Consider the following 11991-nt stretch of genomic DNA (forward strand, 5'->3'; position numbering starts at 1 on the left):
GACCCTGGGAAGAACATAGGCTCCCGAGAAAATATATAGCGTGACTTTTCTAACGGAAAGCTTTAGCCCGAAAAACTGTATAACGGGGGCAGAGCTGCGGGCAAAAGCTATTAATTATAACTGGGACAATAATCATAGGTGTGAACAGGATACATTCTTCCTTAAGAGACTTTTTACTTATGCTATATTATGCTACAATATATTTCTCTAATTGTTTTTGTCTATGAAAGTGTATGTGCAATATATTTTGTGTACATACAACAATCCAATTACATATTTTTTTTAAGAATTCAATGTCTTTTTAATTTAAATTATCAGAATCAAACAACAATTGCTAAATTTTTAGGCAAACAGCATGAGGAAAACTCTTTATTGGTTGGGGCAGTAGTATAGTCAATCTTTATAGGTAATGACAATATTTGCCACACTACTTTGAATGTTTGTTGTATCATCACATTCCTTTGCTTTAATATGTCTGACCTTCTTTGCTACATAAAAAAAAAAACTCAGGTTGCTTTTGAAAATATGTAAGTATGTGTACTTGTGTTTACATTTTTAGACTAAATATTAATTCACCACTATATATAATATATATAATCACATAGTGAATTGAAATTAATTTGCTTCTACAATATTTGAACAGCATGTTATGCTTTATGATTTTATTGAGGAGTAACTAACATAGAAGTTTTGTTATAGCGTATTGGTGAGTGTGACTACTATACATTGGATAAAAATGCTATTTTATTAATATTTAATTACTTCATACCTAAACACATTTTTAAATTTTACTTTGAAAGCCATTTTCGGATAGATCTCAATATTTTTTCCTGGTGAACAATTATTTTGTGTTGCCATTCTATTGTGGTTGCATGTAAAAGCTATAAATAAATCTAGTCAGTTACAAGAAATGCATGTAAGTAATTACATCCTGTGTTTTTCTTTATATAGATTGCTCTACTAGTGCTCAAATCAAATGATTTTGCCCCTGAACTTTAAATGAATAGTGTAGGTAATGTTTATCTTGTAAAATTTACTTGACCCTGAACTGTGTAAAATGAAACAACTAATATAGTGCAATTTTGTGAGAGACATAAAACTTACTTAATAATATAAGAATGTATTTTATGATTTGAAAGCTACCTTTTGTGAATTACCCTATCAAGTATTCTTTTTATGTAATTCACTATATTTAAGGAATGGGTTATAGATTATAAGTAATTTATTAGAAGTGCTGAAATTTTCTTTTAGTTTATACAGGCACAATACGCAATTTATGTATTATTCAAAATAAATCTCTATTAACACAAACAAATCATTATTAGCAGTTATTATTTAGACCTATTGTCACACTTTATACACAAACATTGATAATTGTAGATTTAACAAAACAGAACAATCCATTCTATTCTTTAATTAAGAAGAATTATTGTTTGTGTCTGTAATCTATATGATACAGCCAATGTAGGTATTCATTTTAAATCAGCAGTGTGTAGGTGCAATTTCTACTAATACTATTCTTCTTATAGGTATTTAAGTATTTACCATATTTTTCATTAGTAGGAAGGAAAAGTGACTCCACAGCACCTCATGGTAAGTGGAGTGGCATGGCATCCAGATTGGTATTCATTTATTAGTAATCAAAACTGAAATCAGTATAAAGTTTATTATATATTCCTTGAATAAAGTATTCACAAAATATCAACAGTTATCAATATATTAGATGATTACTGACTGACATTTCTTGTATGCAAGAGTGTAGCTGCGTAGGTAGCAGGTACCACTGTATTGTTTATTTCTCTCGCCAAATATCATTGTACTACAAGCACTAATGGGTTCCAATTTGAAGGGTGATTGAGTATTATCTCAAGTACAGGACTGAAATAGAAGTTTATAACCCAGAAAGAGGTGACAAATGCATATATTTATACAAAGTAGCCATTTATTACATTATGACATTGTATAATAAATTAAGTACGCTTAGCGACTTTATTACACAACATAATATGAAATATAATTAAAAAAGATACATAATATACTATACATATACATGCTTGGGTAAAACTATTCAGTGAATGCTACAGTGTATACATTGGCACGTCATGGTATTGATTATTTTATTCCTTAATTCTAATAAATAATAATTTAATTAGAAAGTTATATTGATCAATTATTTACTTACAATGTTACAAAAATTTATTGAACAAAACATTTAAATAATTCTTTAATTTCTGTGATTTTATTACATTGATTAAAAGCTGTAGTTATTTTTTTATAAATAATAGAAAAATCCAATAAAATTTAAAATTAAATTATAAATAAGAAAATATGATTTATGATTTCAGGTAAATCTATAGATTTTTTGCATCTCTTAACATACAATTTTTAAATAAGGATTTAAGTTTTTCCTTAAATTATAAACAACATAATAAGTACTACATAAATTTCTCATCACAGCTTGTTTTAATCTATAATGGTGGTTCACTTTTAGTGTGCCCAGCCAATAATATTTTGTAAATTTAAAGGGTAAAATCATCTATATCATCTAATAAGGGTAATTGATTTAAGGCAGACCCCGAGCATAACAACTCACACTTTCATTATGTTTAGAAGCTATCTATTCGAAATTTGTTACAAATATAGAAATAAATTCAGCATCATACTTGTAAAATATGTTTTCTTTACTTTGGTTGTTAAATTTTTTTTTGTAATTCTAATATCGGTTTGTTAATTTCATTATTAAAATGTCATTAAATTTGTTAATCATCAAGTACACTTAAATTTTATTTGCAACCAATACTATTGGGTCGACTATTCAATAGGAATATAATTGTGGTAGTCTAAAATTTTTTAAAGGACCTTAAATTATTCATCAATCTTTGCATATTCCCATCCGTAACTTGTGCGCCAAAAATGTATGATGTTTGCTCAGGGAAGGGCCTTAAATAACTTTTAGACTAATATTTTATTGAAAGTGGACTCAGCCGCAGATAAAACATAGTATTTAAATAATTTAATATCTGTGGTGTTACATAATTCTTTTTATTAATATAATTTACGCCTACTATCGCATTATTTTGCAACCGAAGTAACTATAATGTTAACAATACTAAAGTCATATTATTACACATTGACTAACAACCATTAGGCAATGGTTTAATGTTAGCAATCGAGCTCATTCTACGTGTCCTAACACTCCGTCGTCCTGTCATTTTGTTTTCAATTTGTTCGAGACTTTTACCTCGAGTTTCTGGTACACAGATTACTACGAAAAATAATCCTGCAAAACATATACATCCAAACAGCCAGAAAGTGCCCGATGCCTCAATAGCGTCTACAATATTCTGAAACGATTTTGTAACGGCAAATGTGCACAACCAATTAAATGCTGTGCATATTGAAGCAGCGCTACCTCTAATTTTTGCTGGCAATATTTCTCCCATCATGAGCCAAGGGATAGGACCGAAGGCTAGAGAGAAACCTAGCAAATATATCATGATACACATGAGAGGCAACCATCCTAAACTAGATACATCCTGATGTAATTGATTTCTTACGTAAAAGAATGTACCCAAAACAATTAAAGTGATCGTCATTATTACTGATGAAATGTACAATAATACTTTGCGACCAGTCCTGTCAATAAGTGCAGTAGCAATAAAAGTAGATACAAAGTTAACAACACCAACTATTATAGTTGATAAATTTTCGTCAACTGAGCTTCCAGATGAATGAAATATAGAAACAGTATAGAATATAACTGCATTTATGCCTGACAATTGTTGAAATGTCATTAGGCCGAGGGATATCAATATTGCTTTCATGTATTTCATAGTAAACAGTTCCCTTAGATTAGAATCATCACTTTGGGTTTCGGCATCTGATAACGCAATCTCATGCATTTCAGTATCAATTTTCGCATTTTTGCCTCTAAGCCATTGTAATGCTTTACGAGCATTTTCAGTACGGCCACGGGAAATGTACCAACGAGGTGTTTCCGGTATTATAAGCATTAAAACAAAAAATGGAATATTCAAAGCAGCTCCCAAGTACGCAAGTTGGGACCAGTCTAGATATTTACCCGCCAAGTAACAAATTAGGATACCGATATTACCTATAGCCGTCGGGAATAGCCCTAAAGTACCTCGGACTTCAGGTTGTATTGTTTCACCAAGATATACAGGGAATGCAAGCGATCCTATTCCGACACACAATCCGCATAATGCACGTCCAGCAAGCACCATGTGTACTATCCTCGCCGAGGCAATTAATATCCACCCAATAAAAAACGGTGGAGCGATGAGCAATATTGTCATTCGACGACCCATGTAGTCTACTAGGGGACCTCCAATGACACCACCAGCGAGTGCGGCCAAAGGCATAAGGCTGCCTATCCAACTTGCCTGAAACATTTAAATTATATATTTAAAATAAACATTTCAACGGATACTTTATAAGATTTTAGGTGTAAAAACTAAAGAAAATTACCTGTTCTTTTGATACTGATATGACAGTGCTGTTTTGCATTGTTTCAAGAGCTGGCGAAGTGTAAGCTGAAGAAAAGCCGATGATCATGGAACCCATCGATACGGCTACAGCAGCTAATACCTGTGTTCGTAAAAAGTATCTTTGATTTAATTTGCATAATTTCGTGCACAAACTTATTGACTGTGTCAGGGTTTCGAATGAGTACAAATCTGTCTTAATCTGTCGTGACTGTTAAATTCACATGTTATGGATTGCAAGAAGTTTCTTCTAATGATATTCCCCACAGTAACTTTTTACATCCACGAGTATTGCTCTAATCGATTTAACATTCTGCCATCTTATCGATTATAACATAATTTGCATTGTTTAACACAAAGGAAATGAGATAAACGTAATAAAATTATTTGACAATATTTTGCTGCGGATACCTTGAGAATCCATTATTTGATTTAATTTGACTTTTGACCCAGTTATTCGAAAGTCAATAGGAAGGTCTATGCAAATTTTCAACTTAATGTCCTTTATTTCGAGATAATATTATCGACCTGAGGTTGATTTCATCGGATATATTATATAAATCTGGTGAGTTTTATTTGAATATGCTTGTGTCCTGACATTCATTTCAAAACTTAGGTATTAAACTGCTGCCTCATGCCATGCCGTCTAAACTAATAACAAAACATGAAATTTAATTTAAAATATGCCAACTTACAGCTAGCTCCTATATGTCATAACCTATAAAAAGTACATCATTCACAAGTTATTAATTACAATTTCTTTGATTTGACTCACGGGCTCTTTATGCAATAAGAGCCAAAATTATTTGTTATATTTTTATCTTATTTGTATTTTAATATAGCCTGAAAAAAGAGTTAAGGTTTGTTTGTTTGGATATCTTGTTACATAGTATTTATCGAGGTAATTGATAATAGCTCTTTATACCTATCTTTCTACCTGCTATAATTTCGATTGAATATTCAGGTCCGAATCCAGGGCCGTAAACACTTAAGCCCTTTAAATTTTGGAGTCTTTAATGTTCTCTGGAATGAGTAATACTAGACATTCCAAAAAAATATATCTTGACAACTTTAAGTTTTGTTAAGACAACCCTAAGGGGGCCTTTAAATTAACGGCTGCAGAGCTGTGGCTGCTAATTTGAATTGACACAATATAAACGACGCTAAAATGGAAGACCTAAGAGCTTTTCCAATTTAACCACTGCGAGTATTTTTTTTCATATGGATCTTGCAGTGCGACTGCAACGTTACAGTCGCAAAGTTAATATGAAGGCGCTCTTACATGAAAAGTCCCAAAAAAAAAACATAAAATGCATCGCTCATGGGCTATGCAAAACTCTAGATTTTTGGTCGGCTTATATAAAAATGAAATAAAAATTAATATAAAATTCTAAATAAGTTATTATATTATTATATAGTAACTATTTTAACATGCGCTACGTCTCTTAGAACACATAATTGTGAAATATACTTAATATTTATTATGTGGCTATAGAAAAATTGCAAAATTGTAAAACCTGAAAGGTGCGGATAATGTTGGAAAGATTCACGGTTCATATTTTAAATTATTTTAGTTGAAATGTATGAAACATTCGTCACTATTGTTACCAGGTCACGTAACTAATTGTAGACATGCATGACGTTATTCACTTGGAGGTGTGTGCGCCGATGTGATGCGAAACGCCTACGATACTAATTTAAACAATCATCGATCCTGATTGCAGCCACTTAAACTTCAACACGGTAAATCAATTGCGGAATTTTAAATTGTGATTACATACGTGCTGTGTATACCAAAGCTATTTAATTCAAGTAATAATTAAATTCAATGAATTGACCATTCACATAATATTTTTTGAACTTTTTACACAATGTTTTTATCACTTCCTTAAATGATTTTTTGTGACATTAATAGAAGGCAATAGATATCTGACATTCTATTTCGCATTACGTTATGTTTTTACGTCACTATACTAATAATCCGAATTTGGAGTTATTAGACCATCCTCTTGCCTGTAAAGAGGGGCTTTCCTGTTAGTATTGATTATGATAATTGTTACAAGTAGTTACAGCGGTCAGTGCATTTAATTTTTCCATATTTATAATGTAATAAACGACGTTAATTTTTACACGGTTCCTAAAAAATATGAAGTCAGCGTATAAATATATCATGGACATGCATTTTGAACTGTTATTTCCTTTAACTAATATGAGACTGTATAATATCCATATTATCAAAAAGCGCCGTCTGAAATTGCTGAGTAAAGCCGTTACAATTCTATTGAATATGATTGTATAAATTAGGCAGTCTTTTACTTACTTAATTGAACGCAATTGGTCGGCATTGTCATCAGCGAATACCATAGTTCCAACTTCATAATAGTAATAACATTAATTATTTGATTACCACAAAAAATAATTATTTTTTATAATTCAAATAAATAACAACAAACACGTTCTTCCTACCTGTGAAAATGTGTACTTGGGTTCACATTCACTCCTCACCGCAATGCTGTAATGAGTGTCAGCTCTCATCAAAATTTTCATTTTGTAAATTTTTTAATCACTTATCACATACGATATACCCCACGTCCCACACCATTAATGTCCGTAATGTTGCGAACGCGTGAAAAGTGTATCAACCCAGCATTGGCTACTCAAGAAATGAGTATGTCGCGGTCCAGCCAGTGCGATTTATATGGGCACAATTGATTGACAAAACTCATTGGTTCGAGGTTATATTGTGATTCAAAACAATGTGCTTAAACTTCCTGAAGTCAATTTCAATTTTTGCTATTCATTAAATAATTTACGAATTAAGTTCATAAAATCATATTTTAATTACCTGATTAACTGATACCCCTCGTGACATATGGGAATAAAAAATTGTTACCTTGTTTGTAAATAATCGACATTAGTAAATTTTACTTGGCCAACTAGAAATATATTGTAAGGTATATTTTTTAATTTTTTTATACAGATAACAAAAAATAATTCAGAAACTTAGAATCTATATAAAGATAGAAATCTTTAATTACAGCAACGTTTTACGTATTTTTTTGTTGTTCTTTACTTTTTGTTTCACACTAAATTATATTATATCGGTTCATTCCTTTTATTAATTCTTATCCCTTTCACACAAGAGTTAGTAAATGGAAACTAATTCCACTTACAGACTATTATGCCTGTGGCGCCCGTATAGCTAATTATTTTTAGCTATAGTATAATCATAAAGTGACAATATTTTCTCATTTATTTGCTCTTTGCTAAAAAACAGAAATACTGAGTCTTTGTATTTTAAAAAAAATAGTAATCATATTTAATTGCTGTTAGCTTATTCTACGGACCTACACGCGAGAAACACTTTTCCTAGAATAAAAATTTCTGTGCACATTTCGAGTATAAAAAGGTCCAAGTTAATCCAGGGGTGATCTAACAGTATGCCAAATTTCATCTTAATTTATTGGTTTACCTTTTTACCCCCAAGAAACACAGATAAAAAGCATTTCAACCAAATATTTTTTTCATTTCAAGGAGAATTTCTCTGATTTTTAGTCTCTCTGTTTAGCTATCGTTACCTTTTCGTTTTAAAAAACAAAAAATTTTTCTAAGGCAACTGAAGTTTATATAAACCATATTTAACTTTATCTATCATTAATGAAAGATTTTGCCTTATAAGTGTAATTTAGTAATTACATGCTATCCTAAATTAGAATATCAGTAAATAATAAACTCAAAACGAAGGTTAACGTAAAATTCGTATAAAAATCATTCAAGTTATTTATACCAAGATATATATATAAAACCGCTAGCAAACCGTTCGATTAGAAATGATAATTTTAATATAAGGACTGGTGAATAAGTACCAAGAATAAATTTAGTTAATCCTTAAAGTAGCACACTTATTAAAATTCAATAGTAAAAAAAATTTTTGCTATAGTAATTACTCAACTTTAAATAAATATCTAAATTTAAGATTGTAGAGCCATTAGTAGATAATATCACTTTTTCAAGATGCTGCTAGTATTTGAAATTATGTTCAAGTATAATCAAAGATTTTATTTAATTATGTAAATGTAATTTTACTTCCCAAAAATTTTATATGAATATTTTGGAATTGAATTAATTAAAAGTTTGAAAATGTATAAAAAATAATATTCGTTTCAAATTTATTTGCATTTAAACACGCATAATTTACCGCTAAGTACGTACCAAAAAATAAATATTATAGTATGCATGATGTAATCATGTGGTAAAAGCCTTGGTTTCCTGCAATGGTAATGACAACAAATAGTGGCCACAATATGCGACGATAAAATATTTGTTATAGTGGCAGAAAAAAAAATATCTGTCATAAACCTTTGGCTCTTTTTTCTGTGGCATTGAACAACTATAATTTGACTAAAACACGATTATGGTTGTTCTAAATTTTAGGTCGCTGCTTTATCATTCACGTATTTTGCAATTTCTTGTTTACCTCGCTCGTCTCTATATTGAGTTCACTCTGTGAAACCCATAGCAGGTTCAGTAAATCAATCTACGTCTTGACTCTCGACATAATACGAACAATTTCTAGTAAACTGTAGGTACAAAGAGTTGTTGTAGCGATCACCCATGTGTTAGATCCAAATGTGAATCAGTTATATGATGTTTTGATGACCGGCTCTGCATCAACAATAAATCGTACGTTGTACAGTCGTCTCATAAGTCTGTTATGCCTACACCTTATACCTACGTGTTAAATTGAGGCTAAACAATAATTGTTACCTGTAGCTTGACTAACTATATTCTATATTACCATCCCGTTTTTTCTGAGCACATTCATAGAGTCGGTACAAAATTGTGCGATTATCAATTATTCGATTTTGCCAGACGTTACAGGTCAAGGCAGAGGCAGCGGGTTGCAATAAAATTTTCCTTGCATTCTCGCTAAAGAATTTAATGTCCTGCCGTGGGCCTCTATACACACACAGCAGTGCCATGTGGTGCCGTCCTGTATGCGACGTGTGATGCACTACTATGTGTGTAATAAGGGCTCATAATATAGCGGCGTGGAACAAATGGAGATGATTGTAAAGTGTATCTTGTCTTTGCTAAGTGGCAGCAAAATCGCCACACAATAACAAAACCCACGGATTCAGCCATTTAAAAAGTATGGGTGTTTTGCAAAGTGGGTAATACTAGGTCTTGTATCACCACTCACCACTGTAACAACTATATTCAGGATACGACTAAAAATAATGATAGGCCACGCTTGACTGTAACTTGAAAGTTAATTGAATGACGAATTATTAGTTATTTAAATATTCTCAGCTTAGGCGTCACATCTTAAGCGTTACAATAATAATCAAATTTATTTATTTATTTTACCGCTAAATACATATTATCAATTACAAAAATCATTGTGGAATAAAGAATTGCGTTACATTCTACTGTTCAACATTAAGTGGAGGGAGGTAGCTAAAATTAGTACGATTTTCTTAATGCTAAATATACTTTGTTTAGTTAAATTAGCAGCAATTAAAGAATGATAACATTTTTAACCTAGTTGAATTGTTTTATAGCCAATTTTGTAGAAAATAAAAATTGAATTTAATTTTTGGAAGTAACTATGATGAAATTATAAGATTAATCTTTGCATACGTGTAAAACTGGGTGAGTTCGCATGATTTAAATAAAATCTTGAAAAGATAGAAATCATTTATTATATTCCATGTATTAACATCATTTTATTGTTGGCATTACGAATGAACGTGTCATTTATTAAATTAAATTTGAGTGGAGATGTGAAACAAATTGTAAAATGATGAAAATTATTGCATTTGAAGTTAATGTACCATAATAATTCAAATTGAATTCATTGATTAACGTTTTTTAAACTCTACAAATAGCATATTGTGTCAATTTATTACAATAAACTTAACAACCTGGGGCCTTACCACCATCTCTTATAACAGTCTTATTATAACCTTAAAGCATAATTATTATGAATATGGTGTGATTTTAGATGGCCAATGAATACGAAATCTTCGAATTTATAGAGTAAGACAATGCTGCTAGTAATTAATATTCCCATAATAGCTGTAGCTGTCGCCCCGAAACTCTCCGAACTCTGCCGTAGCAAAAAAATGCAAACCACTTTAATGAAAAAAACCTCTTGAAATTCCAATGTCGAAATCACATGAATTTATGATTTCTTTGTTTTATATTGGTCCTATTAGGATTTTTATATAATTTCTAGGCATAATACGCTAGTATCTCGTCATATTTATTGTATTTTTATTAATATGTTACCTATTGAATGTTTTTAAACCAAATTTCTCATGGCAATTATTATTTAAAATGTATTCGAAGTATCGCTGTGCAATAATTACTTCATTGTTTTAGCATATAAAGTATTAAAGCATATTATACTCACTCGCTGCTTGACATCATATCGACACTATCAAGTTTAAACTATAAACAAATGTATTAAATAATATTTTATTACACCACTGCCACAATAAACATTTAAACTGCGACCGCGAACTTGGGTCTAATGACATTAGTAAAACCGTTCCGTTCCCGCCGCATACATACCCGACGAAACTTCCGATTTCCAAAATGTTTGCTTAAAACCACAGGGATATTTTTTTATAATTATACAGCTTATTTATTTTTATTCACAATGCACTTATAAAACTAACATAGAAATATATTATTCTGACTTTAATATTTATTTGAACAGTTTAGTATATGCGTGACTTGGAACGTACATAAAATGTTTGGCCATTTTAAATCAGGGAATAAACAATCATTCGTTCTTTTCCATCCCTACGCAGGAGTAAAACAATATTGTTTTTATGAGGTCATAGTACGAATCTGAGTAATATTACTTTAAGCTTGAAACAAAACGTTCCTGCAATATGATGGTTTTGTAAAAGATGGTGGTAAGGCCCCTGCCTTTTAGAATTAGTAGTCAACATACCTCTCTTGTTTTTATTAGTTTTTTTTTAATCAAATGTTTCTGGAACATTATAATATTTTAACACAAACCAATAAATAGGATGATATGATGGCGACAAGATAAAATTAAGAAATGAAGTATCAAATAATGCGAAAATTTGAAATAACCTAGACTTCTTGGGTTCTTTGGACATGAGGATCTTGAACAAATCGTTTCACACTTTGCGAGCCACCAATTACGGGTGGGGATATGTAAATACTTATGAATCATAGCTTTAAAAATCAAACATTAGGTCTTTTTTTAAATACCAAAATAATCCTTATTAGTTGGTTTGTCACATAGTGTTGGTTACAGACAAGAGGAGATACACGGAATCAAAAATTTCAGTGGCATATTCATTATGAAATTAACGAAACCATGTATGTATGTAATACACGAGCCATTACAAATAAGTTTTGTTCACAGTGGAAAGATACTCTGTGGTCAATACCATAAGCTCGTAAAACATGAACCAATGTTCCTAGAATTAAATTATATGAA

At 30.8% G+C, this 11991-nt stretch overlaps 2 protein-coding genes across 5 annotated transcripts in view; one reads left to right on the forward strand and one right to left on the reverse strand.

Annotated features, from left to right (window-relative positions):
- LOC115448365 (RING-box protein 2-like) overlaps positions 1-11991 on the forward strand; it is a 35113-nt gene that overhangs the window by 1805 nt on the left and 21317 nt on the right. The gene's annotated exons all lie outside the window — the stretch shown is intronic.
- On the reverse strand, positions 1652-11152 carry LOC115446770 (facilitated trehalose transporter Tret1). 4 transcript variants are annotated; one of them, XM_030173553.2, is made up of 4 exons: positions 7351-8394; positions 6972-7017; positions 4489-4608; positions 1652-4403 (listed from the first exon to the last, which is right to left on the reverse strand). In XM_030173553.2, exons 3-4 carry the CDS (start codon positions 4582-4584, stop codon positions 3135-3137), a joined length of 1365 nt encoding a protein of 454 aa, XP_030029413.1. In that variant the 5' UTR covers positions 4585-4608; positions 6972-7017; positions 7351-8394; the 3' UTR covers positions 1652-3134. The 4 variants fall into 4 exon arrangements, with proteins under 4 accessions (XP_030029413.1, XP_037298511.1, XP_030029412.1 ...); XM_037442614.1 differs by lacking the exons at positions 6972-7017; positions 7351-8394 and adding an exon at positions 10924-11152; XM_030173552.2 differs by lacking the exon at positions 6972-7017.

Source organism: Manduca sexta, chromosome 25 (assembly GCF_014839805.1).
Source record: "Manduca sexta isolate Smith_Timp_Sample1 chromosome 25, JHU_Msex_v1.0, whole genome shotgun sequence".
Classification (NCBI taxonomy): Eukaryota; Metazoa; Arthropoda; class Insecta; order Lepidoptera; family Sphingidae; genus Manduca; species Manduca sexta.

Excerpts from the sequence above, each read along its gene's own strand:
- LOC115446770 (XM_030173551.2), bottom strand. The coding sequence starts at position 7,052 with ATGAAAATTTTGATGAGAGCTGACACTCATTACAGCATTGCGGTGAGG. Across the intron at positions 4,609-6,971 it reads CCAAGTACACATTTTCACAG|GTATTAGCTGCTGTAGCCGT; the intron begins GTAGGAAGAACG and ends TTACGAACACAG. Across the intron at positions 4,404-4,488 it reads TATCAGTATCAAAAGAACAG|GCAAGTTGGATAGGCAGCCT; the intron begins GTAATTTTCTTT and ends TAAATGTTTCAG.